Source organism: Manis pentadactyla, chromosome X (assembly GCF_030020395.1).
Source record: "Manis pentadactyla isolate mManPen7 chromosome X, mManPen7.hap1, whole genome shotgun sequence".
NCBI classification, from domain to species: domain Eukaryota; kingdom Metazoa; phylum Chordata; class Mammalia; order Pholidota; family Manidae; genus Manis; species Manis pentadactyla.
In genome coordinates this window covers 1,188,452-1,215,347 of record NC_080038.1, presented here as the reverse complement: position 1 = coordinate 1,215,347, position 26,896 = coordinate 1,188,452, and the positions used below count along the sequence as shown (strand labels likewise).

Below are 26,896 nucleotides of genomic sequence, written 5' to 3'. Positions count from 1 at the left end.
TTTAAAGGCTTACAATAAAGTGAAAAATCTCATTTGCTACGTACTTCCCAGGCCAGTGGCATGATCTTTAATATGTAAAGAGTTGCTACAGATCAATAAGAAGAGGACCGGGGAAAGGAAAAATGGCAGAGGGCATAATTAAAATGGCTGCCACAGAAATGGGTTTTCCACACACAGATTCTCAAACTCACTTGTGTGAAGAGAAATGCAATGTAAAACAATTGGTTTGATTTTTTTTCAATTAATAGATTAGCAATGATCAGAAAGTTTGTAGATCTGAGACGCCATTACCATTGGTGGGGGGAGGTACCATGATTTTATACAACATCTTTGGAGGATGCTTGGGCAGTACTCATAAAAAAAAAAATATGCCCACACCCTTTTGCCTAACAAACACAACTTTAGACATTAATGCAACATGCGGGGCAATACATGTTGCAAGGGAGTATCTCAATGCATGCAGAGCAGCTGATGCAGGGGAAGAGCTGAATGCATGGGGAGTAGTTGACAAAGGGGTGTATCTAAATTCATGGTATCAGAATGCATAGGAGAATCTGAATGTATGGTGAATATCTGAACGCATGGAGTAGCCGATGCAGGGGAGTATCTGAATGCTGAGAAGTCTGTCCCCAGTGCGACAGGGTAAGGAAACTGGCAGAGAAAGAAAAACCCCAGAAATTAAGAGCTGGTACACACGTCGATCATATGTCTTCCAGACTAGAAAAGAGAATACGGGGTCCACCTCCCTCCTCTCCATAGCCTGTCTGTGGTGCAAAGTCACCCCCTGGCAAAACATTTAAGGAAAAAGTACTTGGTTTCTAATTTCTTTTTTATTAGTCTTATGTGAAAAAGTTCCTACCCAATGGAAGCCGTGAGGAAGCTCATGGAGTCTTACCCCACTCTGTAAAGGGTCAATGCTGGGGACGTTTCGGACGCGTTCAACGGACGTGTCATTTGTACACGGCCCAGAGTTCCAGGTCGGGGGACCTCGGTGGGGTCGATGTTCGAATGTCGGGGGCTTTGTAATGGGGAGCCCTTCACTTCCCACAGGAAGCCCCCAAGGGCTACGGGGGAGATGATGGCCATTCCCTTCTGGATGCAAAACTCAAGGTTAGTCAACGGCATCAACCCAACCGGCGACGGGCAACTCGAGATCCAAGCAGACTCCCGGTGGGAGCGAAGGCCCGGGATGGCCAGGGCTGGCGTGGTGGGCCTGGTGATCCGGCGGGGAGCCTGGGGGGGCCGGCTCCATGGCCCAGCTCCTATTTCTCTAGCAGAGTCCGGTGAACTGCCAAGAGGAAGGGACCCCGTTTCACAAGAAAACCACGGGACGCCGCAGAAGCCATCCAACCCCATGGGCAGGGTCTGGGGCAGGCCAGAAGGTGGGGTGGGGGCAGAGGAAAGCAAATGGCAAAGAAAAGGGACGGGCAACAGCCCGGCTCACCGGGGGGCTCGGCATTGCTGCCCGGATGGTTTTCCATGTTGAGCTCGCCTTGGTTGGCTGAAAGCAAGAAGAAAATCCCAAGGGGGTGATTAAAGGGGGCAGCCTCGGGGTGATGGACCCCCTACCCTCCCGGCCGCCCATCCCCAAAGCAGCATGAGTGATGCGATGCACTGGGAACCAGGCCACGGAGGACGGCCCAGTCAGGGGCATCGCAAGCTCACCAGCCCTGGGCACTCTTGCGTCTCAGTTGCTGTGTTTCTTTTACCCATCTCTTACTTCCAAATTTCTATCGGCACATTTCTCAAACACACATCAACAGAAAACACAACCATGCCCCCAAAGGTTCTCCCGGGTGCACAGCACAGGCGACAGAATTCAAAACGCACTCGGGAGTCACAGACAAAATATATTTATTTCTCAACAGCACTGTTGCTAAGACAACGTAAGCGTTTTCCGCGTAAAAGGGACCCGCACAAGCTCTCCGCATTCACCAGCATTTGTTTTCCACCCGCAAAGCTTCAATCTTTGTGAAAATGCACCATCTTGCAACACCTTCATGAACAGCGCACAACATGATTTGCACCCAGGTCCCAGAAAAACACGGAGCAGGGCGAGGCACAGAATGAATGCAGTCGTCTGTAAGGAGACCCCTGGGAGACTCAAAACCTACATTTAAAAAATAAAGAACAATGCCCACAGGGAAGAGCTCGCGAGAAGCATTACACAGCAGTGACTGCAAACACTGTGCTTTGCATCAGCAGGATGTGGGGTGCGTGAAAAGCTCGGGTCCGTGTTAGAGAAAACCGTCGGGGCAAGAAATCCTAAATCTGCGGTCATTTCACAGGGCAAATCATTTGAACCGACCAAGAAAAAAAATGCAGGTGGCTAAGGACAAAGATATTCTAATAGGGCCATGAAACAACCTGTCAAATCTGGCTCCGTGGGAAAAAATAAAAAAAGACCATGTGGAATGACATAGCAGGAGGGTAAGATCCTCTGGGACCAACATTATTTCGGACCAATAGAAGGCATCTTAAGTTCTACATCCTCTGAACAGATACGTGCAGGGGACAGAAGCCGGAGAACAGATTCCCTAAGATGCTTCATGAATCCTCCCAAGTCAACCTTACAATTTAAGAGGCCAACACGCTGGGTCTCAGACTGTTAAAGTAATTACCACAGGTTCCTTTCAGGGTAGGGACCATTAGCAGTTATTAGAGCAGCGTTTAGAGGGTCTCTTTATAGATCTGTCTGCCACGACCTTGGTGCCAAAACTGGCACAGGTGTACCAGGGGTTTGTCTAGCAGTGCCTGATTTTGGGGGCCACGGTGACATTATTTTTAGGGGGCACAGAAGGATTTGATGGGGCTGACTGGGGCACAGGCTTCCTTTATCAGAACGCAGACACCTGTGCACATATCGTCCAAACAGCCAGAAGGTCATCCAGGTGACCTCTGTCAAGCTCCAGGGGACCCCTGAATTGTGCTGGGACTCCCCCGTCCCCCAAAAAGGACTTCCTCATTGTGGGGCGCCCAACCCTCCTCCCAATGGACCAGTCACACTAGCCCCTAAACCTGCCACTCGGTTCAGAAATCTCTACCACCCATCCCAGCCCAGGAGGGACATTACAGTCAATGCCAGCACTTCGTCAAAAGGAGAAAAGTAATTTTTATGCCCAAAAAGGGGACAGTCACATGTGGAAGGGGAATAAAAATCCAACTTAAGGGACACTCAGGCACACAAAAATTCTCAGGTGTCAACAAAGGCTGAATACCCACTACCCCTTCTCCACTGACCTTACAATGTTTAAATCGTGAGATTTTTATTTATTCCTAAAAATGTGGATTTTTTTCTTCCCTCCCCCTGGGAACTGAAAGTTCCCTTCTTGGGAAAACCTGATCAGCGACCATTAGGAATTGCCTCACGAGAAACGGAGTAAAAACACGACAAAGAAGTCCAAGGGGCTGTGGCGTGACAGGGTCCCCACCTCCATCGGTGGCTTAAAGGATCAACTCTACGACCCAAAGGGGGTGGGGTTTGCCCCAGGATGCAGCAGGGGGGGTGGTGGTCGCCCCCACCCCCCCTGCCCAATCCCTGAGTCACCCATCGATCATGAGGAACTCAAGTCAGTCAAGGAAGCTACTCTCTCCCATGCTGTTGGGCTTATGTTTCAAAGAAAATATCTGCGATCCTCTTCATTTTCTGAGGCCACCTGTGCGGTTATCTAATAAGCTTCTGTGCATGAAGAATGGAGGAAACCGAGAGAATTCAAGGGACGGACTGCCGTCCGGGAGAATCGCATCCCCGTGCCATTTAGCTCGAGCGGAGACAAATGCCACAGTTTGCTTTATAAAAAGTCTGGGTCTCCGTGGGCAGACGCTGACCGGACAGCTCGATCTTGAGGCCTGCACGGGGCTTTCTGCTTGTCCCTAGACCTTCGGCTCATCTGAAACGGAAGATTGAAAAAAGAGAAAACAAAAACAAAAACAAAAAACAAAAGTAAACTTGCGACAGGTTTGTTTTAGGCGTGTGCCCACGTTCCCGGGGGTGCTACATGTTAGAAAGATGCTCAGAAGAAAAGCAGGAAGAGGCTTCCAGACCCATCAGCAAAGGAAGCTAAGGGCAGAGTGGGAACGGAAATTAAGGCCGGGGACATGCCGGGAGCTCATTTCCTGAAAGCTGCCAGAAACTGCGACTGGCCAAGGATGCTGCAAACAGCGGGTGCACGTGCCCAGGAGCAAAAGAAGTTAGTGGCCTGGCACACGGAGCAGCATTGCTCACACCAACAGACAAAACGCAAGGCGAAGCTCCATCCAAGTGGGTCCGTCCCCTGCACCAGTTTCTTGAAGCCAATATGTCAAAATGCCAGATGCATGTCCACCCTGAGCCTGTGTCCAAAAACGACCTCCATGGGCCGGCATCCGTCATTTGGATGAAAAGCACATGAAACTCTCAGGACTACGAATCCCAGCCTTTAGGAATAAAGGCCCGATCCATCTGTGCTCACTGGCTACGGAAATCTTTTTCATACGTCAGCTCAAACCATAATAACAGAAAGGCTCTTACATGAATTTCTCTCGAGGCTGATGCCATGTGACTGATGTATTGCGGTGTTGGGAAAACCCACCTGCGTCTTGATGCAGATTCAAGAGCTCCCACAAACTCCACTATAAGGACAAAGTCCTGGGAAATCACACTGTGAACGGCCCCTCTGGGAACATGAAGGTTTCTTCAAGGAGTAAGGCTGGCGGTGGCCACATCCTTCTTATCCAATCTCCAAGCTCACAACTATATATGGGTGAATGGGACCATCCCAGAAATAAAACCCACCCAACAGCCCTGCACAGACCCTGAAAGTCGTAGGATTTTTATGCACCGAGTACCCGGATTCACACTTCAGCTCTATCTCTGTGCATAAATGCATGGAACTGCACCACATGCTAAATTCACTTTTCAGTATCAAGTGTAAATGCTGAAATGCCTACCCAGGTAGTCACAGCAATGCTCTCTCTTCTGCCCTGAAGCCTTGCTTGTTTAAACACCACCACCTAATTTTCTTTGTGTTCACGCTGGGCTTCATACGGCTGGACACAAAAGTCCCCAGTTCCTGGAATCAGTACATGGTTTCCTTTTTTTGCCCTTTTCTTTGTGCATCTACATAAGCTCAAAGGCACAACGTCCATGAAAATCAGAAAGCAAATGAAGACTTAAGGTGACACCTAACATTCATTTGGCTTAAGAATTTAAGTTCACAGGAAATATTCTGGGGAAATGAATATAGCCAGCTTCCCAGAAGCATAAACCCTAGACTGCCCTCAGCGAATTTTTCAACAAGGACGCATTTATTTTTGAACATTGTAAGTCCAACTACTCCTACATGGGGAGCTGTTGCGTTTCCGTGCCTGCCCCACCCCTGTGATGGACAAAGCACTTCATCCAAAGAGCATAAACCCAGGGATGGGTTGGGAGGGAGAATGGCTGCTTTTCCTGATTTCTGAATCCCATTTCCAAATCCTGGACAATGGTGAGTCTATTGAGACCCCTGAATGCTTGCTCAAGTCCCTCTACCTTGGCACACAAATATCCCAGGGTTCCGCCGTCCTGTACCCAAGGTCACAGAAACGCTTCCGACTCCAGATCCGCACCGGAGCTCAAATACACACTTGCTCTTTTTTCTTCTCGGTTCCAGTTGTACTTCTTTTCGGGGCATGTCCTCCACCTTGGTCATCTGCCATTTGGGCCCCTGATGCCCAACCAAGTGGGGTTTCCCTGAGCAGATGTGAGGCACCCGGTCCCGTGTGTGAAATAAGACATAGCCAGAGACCCTGAGCGTTCACGCCCACGAGAGGAACATAAGGTCAGCGGCTTGTTTGAGCCTCTGAATCCACGAGCTGTGTAGCATTTTCCATGTCAGGCTCTAAATCCTGTGTGTGGACCTAAAACTCCAGAATGATGGCAGACGAAGGGGAAACTCCAGCCCCGCAGTCGAACTTGGCCTCAGTCGGCATCGACGCACATCTCTGGGAATTTCCCTAGAGCCCTCGGCTGGTGGTCCTTTACGTGGGTGAGAGCAGGGGCTGAACAGGAATAAAATGTTGTAGGTAGCGTGAGACGTCCAAGACCTCAGAAGGGTCTGAGGAGGTGGAGGGGGCCCATCCACAGTCCACGGAACATTCCCCCAACAAACCACATCACAGCGCACCCCTCGGTAGACTTTCCAGGGTGAAGTTGGTCCAGAGATGCATGAACATTAGCTGTGTGCACGGCAGAACCTGCTGACACCCAACGGCAAATCCTACAAGACTTACGGACTCTGCATATAAGGTTCCAAAATGATGATGGGGCTCCCATCAGTGTGCGGGAAGCGTGGCACTGTCCACGTTCTACAAATCTTATGTCCCGTCCAAGAGCCTTCCCGGTACCCGTGGGGACCGACTTCTAGCAGAACTCGGACTGGCTGCCGTGTTTCCATTTGAATTCCTTTGGGTGGTGAGAACGCGGCGCCTCCCACCCCAACAGCCATCACTCCTTGTTAACAATGATGAAGATAATCGTGGTGGTAAACGATGAGGAATAAATCATTTCTTCAACCCTTGCTCCCTGCCGGGTGGCCCATCAGGATGTTCACACCCACCTTATGGATCCTCACGAAAGCCCTATGCCGTACGGACTGCCAGCACCCCCCCTTTACTGATGGAAAGCCCAAGGACTGGACCGTTACTAATAGAAACATTTACGCCGCCGGGCGCAGAGCAGCCCCGGCAGCACAACGATAATGTCCGATTCCAGGACTCCAGCGATTTTACCAACTACCAGCCACCTTGCACATGTTCCATGCCAACCTAGTTGTGGTTTTGTGTTAGCTTCTTTTGCTTTTGTTTAAGAAAGCACCGTTTTCAAGTTAGCAAGGCACACAGGAAAGGAGGCAAGCGGTGAAAACCTTACCATTTTCTTTGAAGCACAGCTTCTTTTTCTGGTAGGCAATAAAGCTAGAAATTGCTCCAGCTACGGCGACCACCACAGCCCCAATGATGCCGGGGACCACCCCAGGGGCGTCAGCTGTGGGAGGAAGCACAGGGCGCAGTCACTGGGGAGCCGTCACGGACAGGTGACCGCGGGGCAGGTGGCTGGTGGCCCCGCCCACAGGGAGAAGGTGAGGCTGGGCACCGAGATACAGGGCCCCTGGGCAACCGTGGAGGGGACCCCTCCTGGGTCTTGCCCAGTTCCCAAACACAGCCTCGGATCTGTTTGCATGATACGAGAGGCCAGCCATACTGCCCCACCGAGGGGCACCTCCTTCCTGACCCCCAAAAGTGACATGTGGAATTGGAATTCGTTTTACTATGTGTACTGTTTCCCCCAGGAATTGATTTTCAGGGGGACAAACCTGCTTCCTCCCCAGCCCCATGACAAGTTCACGGTCCTAACAGCTGGATAAGTTGCCGGCGAGGGAACACATCTCAGAGTGGAAGTGTCCAGGTGGGGACCAGTAAGCAGCCAGCGGCCTCATGCAGCCGGATCTCAGCTCTGCATGCCCTTTGCAAAACATCAAAGCCACTGACCCTTCGTAACATTCATGTGCTTTGCTACGATGGTGTTTCCATCCGCTACCAGTCATTCTCAGACTACCTCCGTCCTGTGTCTACAGTATGGTGGGTACACAGACACCGGCTCCGTGCATAAAGGAAAGAGTGTCATGTGCCAACTTGATGGGGTTGGCGGATGCTCGGAGAGCTGGGAAAACATTATTTCTGTGTGTGTCCATCTGGGTGTTTCCAGGAAAGATGAACATTTGAGTCCACAGACTCAGGAAAGCAGACGGCCCTCACCAAGGCAGATGTGCATCATACACACCACTGAGGGTCTGGTTAGAGCAAAATCAGGCACTGCTGGTGGGGCTGAACCACGCCACGGGCTCCCCTGGGTCGCCAGCTTGCAGGAGACAGACTCTGCCCTTCTTAGACCCTTAAGGCAGAAGGCAATTCCTCAGAATAAATCTGTGTGTACCTATGTGTACCCCACTGGTTCTGTTTCTCCGGGGGACCCTGGGTCATACACATGGTATTCCTTCTCAGGGTGCTTTGGGAGGCTGCTAAGCTCCCTGAACTGCAATGCGGGCCATGTCAGCATCTCTGGCCGAGGACATGGAGGATGTCAACCAGCTACTTCAGCCGGGTGCTCAACATGTACGGGGCACAGAGCAACCCCACTTCGTGCCAGCAAAGGCTAAAGGTTATGTCTTGACTCCTGTCTTCCACCTTTTCCCAAAAGCACATATGGGTAACCTGAGACATCAGACACCAGGTGTACATACCCTGCCCATCCTGGTCGTTGCTGTGTCGGCCGCCACTACCCCCACCGCCTGCAAGACAGGAACAGGCTTGTTGACAACCTTAACAGAAATAAGTCTGGCACTGATACCGCCATTTAATATTAGGGAGCCCTTTTTCTTTCATGGGTGGGGATATCCCTGTGCTATGGATGGTATCTTCTCTCTCCCATTTCCCTGAAAACCAGGCTCAGCTCTCGACTCAGATCAGCCCCACGGTGGGCTCCAGGGGGGTCCTGGGAGCTGTCCCCTCTCCCCAGCCAGGGCCCTGAAGCCCACCCAAAACTCGCTATAATATACTGAGAATATATATATTCTCAGTATATATAAATACATATTAAAACGAACCATATGTAAACATATAGACATTTGACCCTTGAACAATGCAGGGGTTACAGGCATCAGTCCCTCATGTAGTCAAAAATCCATGTATAACGTTCGACTCCCCCAAATCTTAACTACTAATAGCTTACTATTGATCAGAAGCCTTATGATAACATAAACAACCAACACATATTTTGTATAAGTATCACATATTGTATTCTTAGAATAAAGTAAGCTAGAGAAAAGAAAATGTTTTTTTTAAAGGGTTGCCAATCTCCACAAAATTTCTGAATATGCTTATTGGAAAAAAAAATCCATGTAAGTGACCTGCACCGTTCAAAACCACGTTGTTCAAGGGTCAACTATAAATAAATATACACAAATATAATTATTACAAACATACATATTATCATACCTATACTTATTTACTTATGTTTAATAACTGCTTTGGACCCTACACCAACCTAAGATTTTAAAGAGAGAGGTAGAAAATTTGCTTTATTAGTTGTAATGCAGGCAAGCAGGGTCATCTGTGTGAAGTCCCACCACTTCATGCTCATGACTGTGACTTCCACATGCATTAAATAATAAGAAACAGCACACACCATGAGCAACCCCGCATAGTCACAACAGAATGGGGTGATTGGTTAGATTACGAGACGTCTGGTAAGGGCCTATCAGCCAGCCTCCATCCCCATGAATACCGACGGTCTTAACCAGGGACCAGCCTCTGTGGAGCAGGTCCTATGGTCCATGCCCTTGACCTGTCTGTGAACGGCAGGGTCCAAAGGAGGTTTCCAAACAGCTGTGACTTCGCTGAGGGCTAAGACTTTAGACCCTGCCTGATCCTAAACAGCAGGTGGGCAACAGGGAATGGAGAGAGGAAAAAACACAGATGGGGATGTAACCATACCTCCATCTGAGGTCCCGTCAACGAGATCGGAATCCGAAAAGCCACCTAGGAGAGAAAACACACACAATGTCATGGGTCACACGGGAACTGTCCAGAGGGTCCCGGAGTCGTGGAGTGAGGGGAAACAACTTCAGGATCGAAAGCAGATATGGGGCGGACTCAAAACAAGTACTACTTTAGGGAAGAAATCTCAGAATATGCAACTACAACTAAACCCCCATTTATTTTAAAAACCCTACAATAAGCCTTACCCAAAACTCACCTGTGAATCCTGTAAACAATGGCACCCACAGAAATTGAAAGTGCCTACCCATTTTCTCAATGATTATAAATGAAATAATCCCAAAAGGAACTATCTGATATAGAGTCATTGCACTTCTAAGAGCACTAATTTTCCATTCTTCCCATTGTGGGTGGGTGGACCATTTGGTCCACCCCTAGACTCTGGGAGGCCAGGTGACTCACCTTGGATAATGGGAGGTTAGCAAAATGGGAGACAAATCGATAATTAAAAATGTTTTGGGGGCTCGTGCCCTTGCCCCTTGAGAATGGGCTTGCACAAAGCTAGTGGAAATGTGCATGAGCTCAGTCATCCGAGCCGAGGCCACCCCAAACAAATCACCCCCAAGGTCCCACCAGCTGAATCACAGAGGTGTGACAGCCAAGCCAGGGTCAGCTAAGCCCAGCCCAGACTCATCAGATGTAACAATGTAACAGACTCGTCAGATGTAACAATGTAACAAATTTTAAGGTTTTTTTTTTTTAAGCCTGTGGGTTTGGGGCTGTTTTGTTAGGTAGCAACAGCTAGCTGATACACAACAAATGTAACCCATCAGTTTAATAAAACCTATCATGATTAAGGACAGTTTATCCCATGAATGCAAAGATGTATTTTAGGTAAAGGCATCCTTCACTATACCTTGTCATAGTCGCAGGTTAAAAGAAAAAAAAGAAAAAGGCCACGGGCCTTGATGACAACACGCACCTGATTAAATCGAACATTTATTCATGTTTAGGAACTAGAAATGGAAGTGAATGAGAATAGAAAGATGCTTCATGAAATGAATATCTAGCTTAAAAAATAAAGACCATTCCTTTTATTGAAAGGTGCATTTCTTTGGGCTTTAAAATTCAGGAATGACAAATGGCTGCTCTCTCCCCTCATATTTTAGGGTGTCCTGAGTTTTCTAGCCAAGGCCAAATGATGCAGAGAGAAGTAAATTGGAAAGAGAAAATATAAACATAAAACGGGGAGCACTTTAAGAAATCATTTACAAATAATATGACAGGCTTCTTAAAAAAGCCACAGAACAAAGAAAATTGTTCAAAGTTAGTAAGGGTTCATCATTAAGTGGCTAGTGAGGAACTATGTACAAACTCATTTCTATATTACAGACATAAACAGGAAGATAATGGACATCAAAATATATTCATAGAAACAAATAAAAACTAGGGGAAAATTTAGAAATATATTTAAAGATTAGGAGAAAGAAGCACAAAGAAAATAGAATCCCAAGGAAAAAAGCTCAAGGCTATAAATGTGTCAGTGCTCTATAAATCGAATTACAGTTATAAACAATTCCAATGAAAATAGAGAGCTTGATCTTTCCCAAGAAGGGAGAAAAATAATGACAAAATGATTCTGACATTAGGAGGAAAAAATCTATAGCCCCCCAAAAGCAGGGAAGCCATTCAAGCATAAAGGACACCATGAGGAAAAAAGTATATAAAGTCTTGCTTGTCAAAAAATACTGTTCACATGACTCAGAAGCAAAAATTAAGTGGAAAAGAACTTCCATAATAAATGACCGACAATATGGATATCTGTAAAGAAATAAAGTAGGCCTATAAATCAGCAAGGAAATGCTGGATTACCTTAAAATATAACGCAGAAGCGACAAACCCGCAAAAGAAAACCCGTATGTGGCTAATTAACACGCTGAGTTTTTTTTTTTTTTTAATTTCGGAAATGAATTTCAGAAGTAAGGACATGAAACTGTGGTAAGCGGGAAAAATATTTTACATGATCTGAGAAGGGTTTTCTGGTATAATAACAGGATTGGTGATGGTGTGAGGAAAGGAATATTTGTGCCCACGGCTGGATGGAGACAGAATAGTGGTAACAATTCTAGGAGCAAATTTTTAAAAACATGCCAAAAACTATAGCATTATTCACACACACACTGACCTAATCACTATAACTTCTAGAATAGTAAAAAAAAAACAAAAGTGCACGATAAACTTGGGGTGTTTCATGAGTCGTAATTCTAAAACATCAGAAGAAATGTAATGTTCTGAAATCAGGGATCAGCTGACAGTAAAAACAGCCATCAAAAGCCATATGATAAATACCGTCCAATGGCATGAGAAGACATTTATGGAATACTAATTGCAAAAAACAATATTAATGGCAGAATGAATGAAAGATGGACCTGTTTACATAAAATCTATTTCATTTACACTGACAGACAACACTGGGGAGAGGAATCATCACAATGTTCACAGCGACAGAATGTGAATGATACTTATATTCCTCTCTGTTCAAAATTAAACAAAGATGTATGCAAAAAACCTGCTCGAAAGCTAAAATTGCAAAAGCAATTCTATTTGGAGAACAGGTGTCAGGTTATGGTGAGTCTACACGGATGCCAGAAAAAGGCAAACACGGTTTAAAACACAATGGCTTCTCCACAAGGGAAGCACGGCAGTCACCATGCACCGTATCGATTCTATGTATTTAAAATCTTGCATTCAGTTATTTACAGGGTCCGTAAAATCTTGGCAGTAAAATCAGTGAACTAAAAAAGTCTTTTGGAAAAAAACTAACCCTGCACACAGACTCCATGGTTACCACATACGAAGCTGGAGTTACCTGTCTTTGGCTGATGTGGGAACCCTGTACTCTTAAATACACAGAGTGGGCCCGCAGAGCCAGTGGGGGTCTTACCGGAAGATCCAGGCTGTTTGGGGTTTGGGTTCGGTTTCGGCTTGGGGGGGTTAGGCCGCCCTGGGTCATCTGTAAAAGATACTGTGTTACGATTACTGGCACTTTGCTGTAAACACAACAAAACATGGGTTTGCAAACAGAAGGTCTAACCAAACAGTCAGAAACTGGTGCGTTTCTCTGCTGGGGAGACCCACCCACGGCCACCTCCCCACTTCTTTCTACCATTATCCAGCTGCAGGCCTCTGTGTCTCGTATTTCCCATGGGAACTGAAGCAGGTGTCTGGGCCAGTGACAGGGCATGTGAGGCCCCGTGTATGTGGGTCTCATCTCCAAACCATATCATGCCTTTCAATAAGGCACCACGAAGCATTCAACCAAGAATGTGGCTTTGTCAGAGCAAAGGCGCAGGTCACATGCCCAAGAGGGCACCCCTGGCAGAGGTCACACTTACCGGGTGGTGTTCCACAGCTGTGACGGTTTTAACCCAAAAGTCATCATATAGGACCAGAGCAAGAACCCAGACCACCACCACACCATTCCCTAGGTTCTCCTGGTCAAAATTCAGTTGTACGTATCTTGTAAAAGAGAGAAGGCTCTTGGAAATCAGAATAATCTGCTGTTAATAAGCAATTCAACCACTTAGGATACTGAATAGAGAGACTTACCTTGGCCTGTGTCAGAAATGGCATCTTCTAAATCAAAGCCACCACCATCTAAAAGGCAAAGCAGGCATTAAAACCGAAGTCCTGGGTGAAACACGGAAAGAGGTCAGTTCCTAACCCATTAAATGCTGCTTCTCCACGTCCCTAAACACTTTTCTGAACATCAGCCTGAGCAACATTGCCACAGAAACAGCAAAGCCATGAGCATGTCCGTGTCATTCTCCTGTGAAGAGAATTATGAAAAAGACACGCTCCCCCGCAAATGAAACGAATGTATACATCCCTTATGCTTCACGGACTGAGGTGGATTTCCAACTCAGCCTGCAGGCACGTCCCGTTGACCGTTCTCCTACCACCAACTCCTACCGAGTGGCCAGAAACTTCTGCAAGGCCCAGCCAGGGAAGGGATAGGTATGTTGGCTCAGATTTGGGCTAACGTGACCTACCAGGTGGTTCTAGGGACCCGGGCACACTCCACGTGAGGATGGGACCATTCATAATGGTTCAAAGGCTGCCTTCTTAGTTTTAAGAACTCATCTCGAGTTCTGGCTACCTCCAGAGACACGTGTGTATCCGGCCAACACAAGGGTGTGAGCTATCATGAATCCCGCGTGGGAATACAGCCCACGCAAGGAGACCGTGATGGTACAAATTCAGCCAGTCATTCACAGTTACTTCTCAGCACCCTCTGCACACCTGCACCATTCAAGGAGCCAATTGTGGATGGGGCAGAAGGCAGTCATCCACCCACTCAAGAGGTGACACCGCACAGCAGTGCCCTGTTTTCAACCAGACCTATTAAACTGTGAAATAAAAACATGAACCAAGGTGTCCCATCACAACAGAACACAAGTATTGAGCAGACTCTGCCCAGAGCCCCTGAATCACGCATCTCCCCGGCTGCTGACATCCCGTCCGGCTCTCGGGGACCCGGGCCCCCCTCCGCACCCCAGCAGTGACATCCCCATCCCCTGCACATACCAGGAACATTTGCTTCTTACCGGCAGAAGGTTTTTTGGGGACTGGAGTGGATTTCGGGGCATTATCTGAAGAGAAAAGACATTTTAGTCAGTAAAACGTGACCTGGGACATGGAGTCAATTCTCAAAGGCGTTCCATTTATTTGGAAAAAGAAGGTGGAGGTTGTCTGCCACATCCCCTTTCCGGAAAGCTCTCACGGTGGCCCAGGCTCTTGCGAACAGCCCCACCCACGGTTTGGACTCAAGCCTTTTCCACGGGCCCACAAGAGTTATGAAGGTGTCCTGAACTGCATAACATGCCCCCTAAATTCACGTCCACTCCATGAACCTCATCTGCAAACAGGGTCTCTGCAGACAGCAGTCTGTGCTTTAAGATGAGTTCCTAGTGGATGAGGGCACACCCTTATAGGACAAGGGCCTCCATAAAAAGGAAATGTGGCTACACACAGGGACCGACACGTGGGGACGTGGCCGTGCAAAGACAGACACCATCAGCAAAGGCGTGGGGCACCTCGGAACGTCAGCATGCCCACCGGAGACAGTCCCTCTCAAGTGCCTTATATACACCTGACCCTTGGACGATGCAGGTTTGAACTGCATGGGTCCACTTACATGTGGATTTTTTTCAATAAGCATATTGGGAAATTTTGTGCAGGTTTGCAACCATTTCAAGAAACCTTTGCTTTCCTCTAGGTTACTTTATTGTAAGGATACAATCTATCATATATATAAATGCCAAAATATGCATTAATTGACTGTTTATGCTTTCCACAGGGCTTCCAGTCAGTCATAGGCTATTAGTAGTTAAGTTTTTTTTGGGTGTGGGGTTCAAAAGTTATATGAGGATTTTCAGCTGTGTTGGGGTGCAACTGTCCGTGTGCTTAGCCCCTGCGTTTTCTAACTGTATGTTTACTTATGTTCAAATAAAACGTTCATCGTACTTAAAAAAATGCCATCCCTGTGACTCACCAGGCAAGGCATCCAATAAATTAAAGTCTTCATCTATGAGAAAAGAGAGCCCAGTTAGAAATACATTTGAAAATGAAGAAAACAATTTTTTCAAAGGGGCATATTTTTCTGGGTCTTGCGATGTTTGGAGTATCCAGCAGTGTTTCAAAAATGTGTGCTGGGTTTTGAGTTCTCTCTCCATTCAATCGATTTCATGCCTCAAAATAAGAAAACGTTAGGCTACGTTGGAAACAACTGATGAATTTAGGGAAACATGGGGATTGTGCCTGTGCATTCTTCTTAGAAAGTAGATCCTCTGACATCAGGGAAGAATATTTTCCAATCCATGATGGAAACAGCATGGAGAGAAAAATCCCTCTTGTTAGCAACTTCTCCGTAATTGCACAAAATACACTCCTTGTAAAAAACACTAGATGTCCCAGAAAAACACATAAATTCTTTTTAATCTCCTGCGATACCAGCAAACAGGGAAACCCCAGGCCTTCTGCCCTGCGGCTGCCATTTTTAATGAAACAATTTCACACTATTTCTGTGGCCATTTTATATTAGAATAGAAATAAAATGTAAGTATTTATAATATCAAATTCAACTCTATAATTTATAACTTATACATAGAGTTTATGAATTATATAAGTAACTATGTATAGCAATGAGATAGAAATGTTATAGAGATTCAGCACAGATATTTACCATAACAAATCTAGAAATTGCACAGTTAATATAATGATAAATTATGTCATTTATAATATACACACAGAGTTTATAAATCATATAAATACAAGTAAATACATTAGAAATGAATTCTAGGAATAAAATTAGAATAATCTTAAGCTATATTTATAAGAATGAGTGCAGTTATAAATTACATAACTTATACAACCTGTAACTTATACAAATACAGGTATAAATGAAGTACATGTGGGTAATTCTAGGCCAGCGCCCAGGGCCCTGGAGACAGGACGTGTGTAGTCAGGCCCAAGTCTCTTCAGGTGAGGGGCGATATGCAATGGTAAGTGGTGTTGCAATTTACTTTATTGTTAAATATTGGAAACACTGTATTTTTCTGTAGCCAGGGATGAATTACTTCGAAATGCCCTTTCTGTACTCTGCGGGGAGGTGGGCGGTCGCTCTGAGCTCCGTCAGGTTTTGGAAAACCCCCTGGGGAATGTAGTGAAATGTCAAGGGGCTTTGGGGACACACCTTCTGGGCTCTCCCCACCCAGAGACTCTGATGGACTGGCTTGAGGCCAGGCCTCTGACTCCCCCTGTCTATCAAGCCCCCGGGTAACGCTGACCCCGCAGGCCCGGGACCCTCGTCCCCTCACCCCTGCTGCAGGGCGCTGGTTTCAGGACCCCAATGAATTCAATCTTGCTCCAACGGGAAACCGAGGCATTGCTTCCCAAAAGCCAAGCCCCAGAACCCGACTTAAAGCCCAACTCTGCCTCCAGCCACCTCCCCAGCTATGGTTCTTCCTTCAAAGGGGTCACCACCCCACCCGTTCTGTCCGGCCCAAAATGACCCATTGCCGGTCCCAAACTTTACCAGGCCACGGAGCCCATTGTGGGTCTGGAAACTGGCCCGAGGCCCAGACACCGGCTGGACGGTTCTGTTTACTAATTACTTTGATGTCCCTTATCGGTGGTACTTAGGTTTTGTAAAGATGTAGGAATACCAAACGAGCTAATATTTAGTCACTGGCTCCCGGGGGAATTAGCAGGTTATCCCGGTGGCCTCGGGTCACATTTTCACCAGCCAACGAACACATAACCGTGTTTCACATGCGTTTCTATTGAAAGGCAGTTTATCGCCTCTGCGCTGTGGGGGTCCGGGCCAACAGCACCCTGCCCAGCGCCCGCACAACAGACACTCCTGTAACGCTCTTTATCTTCTCCGTAGGGCACACCCCACCCTTCTTGCACCGAGGAGCCCGGAGCTGCTGCAAACAGCAGGGTCACAAGCAGAAAGCACAAAAACGCAAAAACATCGCACAACCACACAAAGGACACTTGTGGACAGCTGCAGAGCCGAAAGGCGATTCAAACTTCTTGCCACTATGTGAACGCAGACAGCAGTGAATAACGAACCTCTTATAAATTTTAGCGAGTCAGTGAATGCGCAAACACGGAATCTGTGCATATTGAGACTAGACGGTACTTTCATTCAAAGCCAAGCACACAGTACCTGTGGCGTCCAAGTGGTGTCACTGGGTATCCCTCGAAAATTTGAAATCACCCCTAGCATGTTTCGGATGAGTTTTGAGGCCCTGGGAGTCACACAGATTGACCACCCTAGGGCTTTCGTTCAGATCCTCAACTTGCCATAAATGCCAATCCTTTCTTTCCATACCAGGAAAACTCCTATTCATGCCTCCAAGCCCTGAGAAAATGCTGCCTTCTCTGAGAAGCCATCTATCATCCTTCCGGGCCAGAATGAAGCTGAGATTTCTTCTCCCAGGCACCACCAGGGTTTGCAGGCCTTACCCACATGATGCTGGCTCTGCAAACGCCTGCTATGGATTCTTCATCTCAAACGCTGCCACCTGGACCCAGCCTCTGCCAACAGCCTGGGGCACCGTGGTCCCTGCTCCCCTTTACAACACTGCACCAAAACGGACACCCTGCTTGTCTGTCTCCAGGTGGAGAAGAGAGGATGACAACCCAGCATGTCTTCTCTGGGCCCCCAGGAAACAGCATGGAGAACACAGACACTGCTGAGAATTCAACCTGTGCTGGCTGGAGGCATGTGTGAGAGCACCAGGGACTAGCGTGCGGGTGGGCGGGGAGATGGGAGGCCGGGCGGATATGCGGATGTATGGATGGACAGGTAGCAGCAAGACATACTCTCTATCTATAGTGAACATAGATAAAAGATGGTAAAAGATAGATCCTAAATATAATAAATGATGGGGAATAGGTGAAACGGGTGGGTGGCTGTCTGGCTGTCTGGCTGGGTGGATAGGTGGATGGATGAATGAACGGATGGACGGACGGACAGGTGGGTGGGTGGGTGGATGGATGGATGCGTGAATGGATGGATGGGTGGGTGGATGGATGGGTGGGTAGGTGGGTGGATGGATGGATGGATGGGTGGGTGGGTGGATGGATGGATGGATGGATAGATAGATGGGTAGATGGATGGATGGAGGGATGGATGGGTGGGTGGGTAGGTAAGTGGATGGATGGATGATGGATGGGTGGGTGGGTGGATGGATGGATGGATGGATAGATAGATGGGTAGATGGATGGATGGATGATGGATGGGTGGGTGGGTGGCTGGGTGGATAGATGGAAAGATGGATGGATGGGTGAATGGATGGAAGGAAAGAAGGGAGAAAGGTTGATTGATAGATGGACAGGTGGGTGAGGAAATAATGATACACGGATGGCTGGATGGATGGCTGGCTGGAGTAATGATACCTGGTCAGATGGACAGACAGGCGGGTGGATGGACTGACGGGCAGGAGGACCGAGCATGGAAGCCATAAGGAGTTGGAGAGGCCCCAGTGACTGGTCTTGGGTAAGTCTGCCAGCAGGATTCAGCGACTTCTCCTCCACATGGAGTTGAGTTCTGATACAGAACACCCTCCCCTCCCCCCCCACCCCGGTCATGCCATGTTCCCGTTACAGGCAGGCGGCCCTCTGTGGGCCACACAGCCACACCTGGAGAACTCGGTGCTGTGTACACATGCCAACTGCCCACACCTGAGCCCCGTGGCCCCAGAGCCCAGGCTTTGCCATCCCGCATGCATCAGACGTCACAGGGAGGCCTGAGCGAGAGCTGTGGGACCCGGGCCAAGAACCTGGAGGCCACGAAGGGTTAGTGGGCAGGTCTGCACTGGGAACCGTCATCCAGGCATCAGCACAGAGAAGAGGAGGGTGAGAGGCAGGCGGATGAGCCGTGCGGAGCCTGGGCAGCTTCTTGGCCCACACATTGGACAACTGGTTTACCAGAAGTGCTTTCCTCTTGGCAATCCAATCTATGTGATCTTGTACATTTAAAAAAAAAAAAAAAAGACATATTCTGAGAGAAGTCCTGAGACCTTGAAAGTGTCCGAGGAGTCCAGGGAAGAAACTAATTAAGAGCTCTTGCACTCAACCCAAAAATATGTCAGGGGTGTGGGTCTCGGAAAAACAAACAAAAAAAGCAGAAGTGGAAAAAGGAACATGGGTGGAGAAAACCAAAAGATGAAACCGACAGGATTTGCTAACAGATGGGACGTAGGAGGATGGAGTTGGTGGGAGTGAAGGGCGAGTCTTCAGTCTTCGGTCTGGGCAAATGGCCATATCACAAAAGACAGGGATGAAGGAGGACATGCAGGCGTGGGAGAAAATACCAAGGAACGCTCCAAATAGGGAGCCCTGGAGACACGGGGGTTGTAAGCCAACAGACCTGACTGATCCGCTGTCACCTACATATGCCTAACCTGGAGAGAGATTTGGGAGGGGAACCCCGGGGGAGCCAGGAACGGCATCCGAACAGGTAGACAGGGAAGCTTTCTGCTGCAGCAGGATGTGGGGGTGGAACCCACACTCCAGATAAGGCTAATCTTCCTGTCATTCCCACTCCCTGATTCCTTCCCAACTTTGTGCCAGCTCCTAATCCTGTTGGAACATGGACATGGCAAGCCTGGTGACGTGATTAGCTACTGAGGTCCTTCTGACTTCAGAGCAATAATGTAACGCACACCCGCAACCCGAAGCCACTCAAGATAGGCTGCTGCATCTCTCCCTCTTTTCTATCTACGTATCATCTGTCCATCATCTATGTTCTATGTACCATCTACCTACGTACCTATCTATCTATGTATATTTATCTTTTATCCATGCACCTACATTACCCTATCATCTCCCTACTATCGATCAATCTTCTATCTAGCCTCCATCCATCCATCCATCATGTCATCTACTTATCCATCAATCATTCATGCTATCCATCAAGTGTCCCCTCACTCCAGCAAGGCCCCTGATCCTTAGGCAGGTTCTTTGGCAGGGAGGGTCAGCCGTCACCTCTCACGCAGCCTACATGGTGCAGAAACAGCTGTCCATACCCATGTCCACTCACTCTGAGCCCCTCAAAACCCTCTCCTCTTCTACACGTGGCACATTAAACACCTAACAGCTCTCCTTGTCTCTGGTGAGATACACCTTCTGCTGAGTTGCGGCAAAGAACACTGCTTTTCTTCACATTTAGAATGGAACCCACGCCCTTCTGTGAAACAAGATCTCTAACAGCACACGCTGACCGGCGATATTTGGGTTCTTTGCATAGTTTGCGCGAAATCTTTATGCCCCCAAATCCATCTGTCCCCAAAGACATCATCTTTTTATTCTTTGTCCATCAACAACCTCGGTGCATTGTGTTCTATGCACACGCATGCACCTTCCGTCTGCATCCCATATGGACCCACGTTTGCCAGCGTGGCATCTGACAAGAACAGGGAGACTGTGGTGTGAAGAAACCAACAGATTGGTTGGTTTGCCTACCTGGATTTGCTACCAGGTTTGCTATCCCAGGATGAGTAATGCCTTCGGAGCACCGGAACATAGTGGCCGGGCATCTCTGCTACCTTCTGAAGAGTGGTTACCTACCATAAGGAATTAAAATTCATTGTCTTTTGCAAAACCCACGTTGGAGTAATCACTTTGTTCTTTGAGACGCTGCTGATCAACTGCAACTTTAAGGTTGCTCCCCAAAACGAAGGGATCCTAGCAACCCTTCAACACTGAGAAAGCAAAGTGATTTAGGGCGCTGAGATCTGCAACGGGCTACTGAGTCTTCTGACTGCCGTCCGTGGTAACCAAGGCAGTTTCCATCCCTGGCCAGTCCATCCAGGGTGGACAGGAATGGAAACAAAAAAACAAAAAAACAAAACAAAACAAAACAAAACCCCATGGATGCTTACTCAGCAATGCTTGTTGGGGAACACGCTGTCTTCTCATCTATTCTCAACAGATGCTGCTGGCCACGCACGGAATTCATGGCCCAGCCACGGGTCCCAACCTGCCATTCTGACAAACACTGGTTTGAAAGCTTGTGTCTGACTCTGGGGAGAGGGAACAGGAAATCTCTGGTTTCCTGTTTAGGGCATTCTTTTAAAAATAATACCACTAGCAAGACCACACGAGGGACGGTGGCAACGGTGAGTCATCGTAAAACAAAGCCAAAACACGCCCATGTGCAAGCTCCCAGAACTGGTATAAGAACGGAGCCAGGAGTTAAGAACGAGAAATTCAAGAAAAGGAAATCCTCTGCCTCTAGAGATGTGAAAAATGCCACGAATTAGCTAAACACAAATAGGAATGTTGGTTAGTCACCGCCTTTCACGAAGAGACGGGCAGAAATGGAAAAGAACATGACAAGTCGGAGGGTGTCCCGTAACAAAAAGTAATATGGCAACAGTAAGCAGGGTCACCCACTTTGGTCTCCCACACAACCCCCCCCCCAAACACACCAATCCCCCCAGGAGGGAGACGCAACAGAATGCTCACATTGCCAACTGTCACGGAAACGTGTTCTGTGCATCCTAAGAGTTAAGGGTGATTTTGTCTAATGGGTGTTTGCATTGCAAGGTTTAAAGGGGAATAAAAACTCAAACGAAGACTCTCCATGGAAAATATGGGGAGAAACTTCTCTTCTCTGCTCTCTTTCAGAATTTCTGAAATTCCTTTTCAAACGTACATACATCTTTTTAACGGCTAAATGGGCGCCTCCACTTAGGGTCACAAACACCTGAAATCTCTCTGTGTCTCTGCAATGCCAGGCATGCACAGCACATTCTGGTTTTATGCTTACTCAATAATAACACCACTTCCTTTCCTTTCTGCCTTTGTGGGGGAAGCTCTGTGGGTTGTGGGAAGACTGCGTGTTTGATTATAAAGCCCCAACACCACCTTTTCTGCTCCACGCAGGACTCTGCAGTAAATAACACCAGCACAAGAGTTTGAATGGCTTGTTAGTCCACGTTGATTAGAATGCTTGCCAGAAGTTCATTTTTAAGTAGGGGTAACCCTCTGAGGTTTGGAAAATGCATCTCAGTCTGCAGAATGTTATTTCCCAAACCACTGTAGGCTCCCAAAAGGTCTTGGGGGAGATGTCTCCATACACACATACTCTGTCACCCATCACGAGGACTGGCAAAGATCACAGAGCCAGCGCTGCAGATTTCGTGTGCAGCAGACATGTCGTGTACACGGGGGCACGTCGTGTACACGATGTGCGCTCCGAACCCCGTGAGGGCTGGGCCCCAGGAAAGGCACGCCTCTGACTATGTGAGCATTTGAATCATTCGGTGCGGAGCAAGAAGGCTCTGTGATTGAGAGCCCCTGAAGAGGCATCCGTCTGATTTCTCATCCTGTTCAGAAGTCATAAAAAACATGTGATTCTTTTCCCTTAAAACAACCATCGTGATTGGAAACTCCCCATGGGAATGAATGACACCATCTCCACATGGGTGGGACCCCAGTCTTCTGGGGGGCTGGGGAGGGAGGGGTTGAAATAAGCTGGAAAACATTCCAGATATCATAGATGACATGCCACCGTGCCTCCCGAAGGTGGACGGGGTCACAGGCCTCGATTAACTCCATTCTTCTCTCCGGGGGGGCGCATGCACCTCGCACGTCACCAGATCAAGAAACGTACCTGTCCCTGCCCTCCAACATCAAGTATTTTAATATCTCCAGATGCAAAAAAAAAGTGTTGAGGCATCATAAACAGAATGGAGGAAAAGCCAAAACACCAACATAAAGGAGATGAATTAGCTTTTATCAGAGCCAAATGCGCAGGCAGCCAGGACGATGAGAAGCATTTCCTCTGCAGGAAAGGCCGAGACAGACACCCACGGGGCAGAGCCGAAAGGCATCAGCGCACTTGAGAAATGATGCCCACACTTTCTAGGGGGAGGGGGGGAGGGAATTGCAGGGAGACCTTGGACTGCCTGGGTAGTGTGGGTTTAGGATGCCCAGAATCCGCAACTGGGAACAGAGCTGCCTTTGTGGTGAGGAAGTGTGGGGTCAGGGATTCAGATCCATCTCGGACCCACTACACACCGGCTCCTTGCTGAGCTCACCCTGACGACCAGCTTCTTTCAGAGTCTGGGATGTGGTTATCCTAAGCCTAGGAAGAACCCTGCGTGGTCACGCCCCAGCCACCAACACAATCTTGAATTCTAACACCCAGGACACCAGGGTTCATCAGCCTCAGCCATACCCACGACAGGTGGGGCTGAATCACTTTCCGGGGTGGGGCGTCCTGGGCACTGTGTGTGCTCAGCAGCATCCGTGGCCTCCTCTGTGCCCTAAGCTTCTGAGTGGAAACCACATGTCCCCAGGCACTTCCAAGGGCCCCCTGCTCTATGACAAATTCAAGTCGTATTTCTTTGTGGGGCCTCCCCGTCCCCCATCCTCACTGTCCCACAGGCACTGCTGGGTTCCTGGGTCCCAAGGACTCTGAAGTCAGGCCAGTGCTTTGAGCACCTCAGTGAAGACGGGGCCCCTGGCTTTTGTAGCCAGAAGGCAAAGCAGGCTCCCTGCAGTGCTGTGACCTTCAGCAACTGGAATGCCAACTCCCCCGACAAAAACCCACGGGCATGGTTGGAGCAGCCCTTTCCTGCCACCAGCCCCAGAAGGATCGGCAGGGAAGGAAGGGGGGCAAGGGGCCCTCAAGACCACACTCTAACGCTCAGTCCTTCCTCTGCTCTTGTGAATCCAAGTCAGCTCCCCACGCCAACCTGCCCCCCTGCTCCACACACCCACCCCACCCACCCCTGTGCCCCTAAATCATCACCAGCAGCTCACCAGAATACCAAGGATCTTGGAGTTGCTGGGTACTCTCTGAACACCATTCAGGCAATCCCGGGCTAGCGATGCTATGAGTGTCTCTAAAAATTACAAAATGAACTGTTTGGGTCCCAAAGAATATAAGGCTGCCCTGACAGGTGCAGGTCGGCAGGCAAAACATTACTAGAGAACCGGTCAAACCCCAGACACGCCCTCACACCCGACAACTGACCAGCTTGCCCCACTGCAATCTCGCATTACGGGACTGTCACCATTTCCCTGTCCCTGTGTCCTACTAACCTGCTCTCCTCCCCCATGCATGGTACATTCTCCCCCCACCAGAAACTTTTAATTCATTTCCCGGTGCCCCAGCACACAGAGGTGCTTGGTAAAGAATGAATCAGGGGAGAATTAGTACATGATGAAAACACTCTGTGGGTAGGTCTCCTTCCAAGGAATACAGCAGCTTAGAAAAAAGAAAGAAAACCCCAAACACCCCAGGATGAAATCCTGCCCCTGCAGCATCCAGGTGGGAATGATAAGGACATTGAGTCACCTGATGCTAAACAGGAAGCCAAGTTCAGAGCCTCCCCTGCAAGCTGGAAGCTTGCAAGATACCCGTCACGGGCCACCCTCAATTTTCTCTAAAGTCAGCCACAGAAAGCACCATTTCTAAGGTACACGCAGTATAATCCATTAGCAAATGCACCCCCCACAAAAGCCAGGAGCCCGGGACGCACAACTCAGCCCCTTGGTGCTGAGCTAAGCTGCCAACAGAAGGAAAGGCGCCCCCGCACAAACCGGGCCTTCCGTCCCGTCTCTCGTTCCTAAAACGTGTCCACTCCCCCGTGGGACCAGTCCTGAAAAGTGCACACGAACCAGGAAACCACCTTTCACTGGGGGTGAGCTGCTGGCACCACGCACAGCATGATCCCCACTTTCCTTTTAAAAAGGGGGAGACCAGAAACAGGGCCGGTTCGGTGGGGCCCGTGGGGGTCATGGGGCGGGGCGGGGAGGGTTGCGCTCCTTCTCTGGATACTTTCTGGGGTTTATGCATTAGCTCCTAGGGCCCCGAGCATCTGCTGAGAATGCGTTGCTTTCCAGGAGAGCCGCGCGCCCAGCGAGCCCCGAGGTACGAATACAGTTTTGCGTCGTTTCCAGGGAGTCAAGTGTTCCCTGACTCTTCCCGCGCCCTCCCCCAGTTTGCAGGCTCTCCAGCCGAGGCCAAATTTAGGCCGGGGACGCAGGGCGTGGCTCCCCGCGTCCAGACCGAGCGCCGGGGCGGGAGCGCGCTCGGGAGTGCACGCGGCGGGGGGGGGGGGCGCACAGGGCCCGAGCCCCGGGGCGAGGGCGCGGGGATGGGGGGCGTCCGGAGCCCCGGGAAAGTTACCCGCGTGGGGACATTCTGCCCGCCGCGGCCCCAGCCCCCCGAAACGTCAGGCTGTGACTCTGCCAACGAGCGCTGAGTTCCAACAGGCCCAGGAAGAAAGTTGGCAGAAAGAGCGCAGCCGCCTCCCCGGGGCGTTGGCTGCCCGCCGGCACAGCGCGTTCCTGCCCGGCGGGGAGGGAGGCCCGGGGGTCCCTCCCGATGTGCCCCCAACCCACTGGACGTGCTCCCACCACCACTGACCGCTCCCACCGAGGCGCCCCCCGCTCCGGCTGCGCGTTCCAAGCACGCGCCCCCCACAGCGCGCCCCCAGGTACGCGTCCCCAGCACCCCGCGCGCCCCGTGGCCCTCCCTGGCGTCGCACCCCCAGGGCGCCCCCAGTCGCTCACCCTGGGCGGGCACCAGCGAGCCGAGCAGGCCGAGCAGCAGGGCGAGGACGGCCCAGCGCGCCATGGTGCGCCCGGCGCCGCGCGGGTACGGTCCCGGGAGTGGCGCGCGCGGCCTGCGGCGGTGGGAGGTGCCCGGGGCGGGGCGTGCGGAGGGGCCGGGAGGCTGGGGGCTCCTGTCGCCCCGCTCCCCCGATCCGGCGAGACCCGGGGAGGCGAGGGCGGGGAGCGCGCGTCTCCCGGATGGCAGCAAGTGGGGCCCCTCCCTTCTCGGAAACTGGGCGTCCCCGACCCGGGGACGTCCAGAGGGGAGCAAGTGAAACCCCCCTCTGCGCTCCGGAAGGTAAGGGGCCCCCTGTCTGCCCCAAGAGGAGGAGCAGGGTGGGCCCGAAAGGAGCCAGTGAAACTCCCTCCCTTCTCCCGAAAGAGGGGCCCTCCACCCGCCCCCAACAACCCCAGGACGCCCCGAAAGGAGCAAGTGAAAGCCCCACCCTCCCTCTGGAGAGGGGGTGCCACCCTCCCCATGCGCCCTTTCCACCTCCCTGTAACGGGGGTGCTCCAGGGCGGCCTCTCCGGGAAGCAGGGACACCCCCTCTCTTAGGACGGTAGGAGACCCCTCCATGTCTCCAGGGCCCCCGATGGGATCCCCCCAGAGGGCCACGAGGGGGCGCAAAGTGAAGCACAGTGTGGATGCCCTGCGCTCCTAGGACCCCGGTTCCGCCTGGGAAGAGAGCAAAGTACAGCCCGCGCCCAAGTGCACGCTGCTGGCGCCTTCGCAGCGCCCCCTGGAGCCCGGGGCGCGGGCGGGGGGGGCCAAGGTCTTCCCTTGCAGGGGCCTCCCGTTTCCAAACCGGGCTCGGGGGTTGGTGAGGAGCGGGAAACGTCTCTCCGCCCCCTTCCGGAGCAGCTGAAGTCCTGGACGGGGTCTTGCGGACAGGCACCGGTCAGAGCTGCAGCGTGGACGGCCTTCCCTCCCCCAGGCGAGAAATGTAACGTTTTCTTCATGTCGCTTCGGGCTCCCGCAGCAAGATCCCGGACTGAGAATCCCTGAGTCACATTTCTGCATTCCACCCTTCAGACCCGGCCAGCTCCTACCCGGTGCACCAGGGCCGCCCAGGGTGAGTCAGGGCTTCCTGACAGCTGTCCCTCTGGGGATATCTGCGGCCATGGCCCTGGGGGCCCCGGGTCAGACACCAGCCGGGCCGGAGCGGGTGGTCGTGCAGCCCGGGATCCACCTCATGTGTCTGCATAAAGCTTGTCTTGCAAAGAGAACAGTTGGACA

The 26,896-nt window shown here is 50.1% G+C and overlaps 1 protein-coding gene across 4 annotated transcripts; it reads right to left on the bottom strand.

The window, feature by feature from the left end:
* Nucleotides 1–811: 811 nt before the first annotated feature.
* On the bottom strand, nt 812–26,896 carry LOC130678802 (CD99 antigen-like). 4 transcript variants are annotated; one of them, XM_057496173.1, is made up of 10 exons: nt 25,618–25,766; nt 15,068–15,100; nt 14,121–14,165; nt 13,123–13,170; nt 12,458–12,526; nt 9,511–9,555; nt 8,259–8,306; nt 6,890–7,003; nt 1,445–1,501; nt 812–1,288 (listed from the first exon to the last, which is right to left on the bottom strand). In XM_057496173.1, exons 1-10 carry the CDS (start codon nt 25,679–25,681, stop codon nt 1,263–1,265), a joined length of 549 nt encoding a protein of 182 aa, XP_057352156.1. In that variant the 5' UTR covers nt 25,682–25,766; the 3' UTR covers nt 812–1,262. The 4 variants fall into 4 exon arrangements, with proteins under 4 accessions (XP_057352156.1, XP_057352157.1, XP_057352159.1 ...); XM_057496174.1 differs by lacking the exons at nt 812–1,288; nt 1,445–1,501 and adding an exon at nt 1,838–3,890 and having other exon boundaries at nt 25,618–25,770; XM_057496176.1 differs by lacking the exons at nt 812–1,288; nt 1,445–1,501; nt 6,890–7,003; ... (1 more) ...; nt 9,511–9,555; nt 12,458–12,526 and adding an exon at nt 26,578–26,896 and having other exon boundaries at nt 13,127–13,170; nt 25,618–25,941.

What these genes read in the sequence shown, in the direction of transcription:
- LOC130678802 (XM_057496175.1), bottom strand. Translation starts at nt 26,139, where the DNA reads ATGGGGAGGGTGGCACCCCCTCTCCAGAGGGAGGGTGGGGCTTTCACT. An exon ending in CTCGCTGGTGCCCGCCCAGG is followed by an intron (nt 15,101 to 25,617) that starts GTGAGCGACTGG and finishes CTTTTCTCATAG; the next exon opens with ATGAAGACTTTAATTTATTG. An exon ending in TTTATTGGATGCCTTGCCTG is followed by an intron (nt 14,166 to 15,067) that starts GTGAGTCACAGG and finishes TTTTCTCTTCAG; the next exon opens with ATAATGCCCCGAAATCCACT.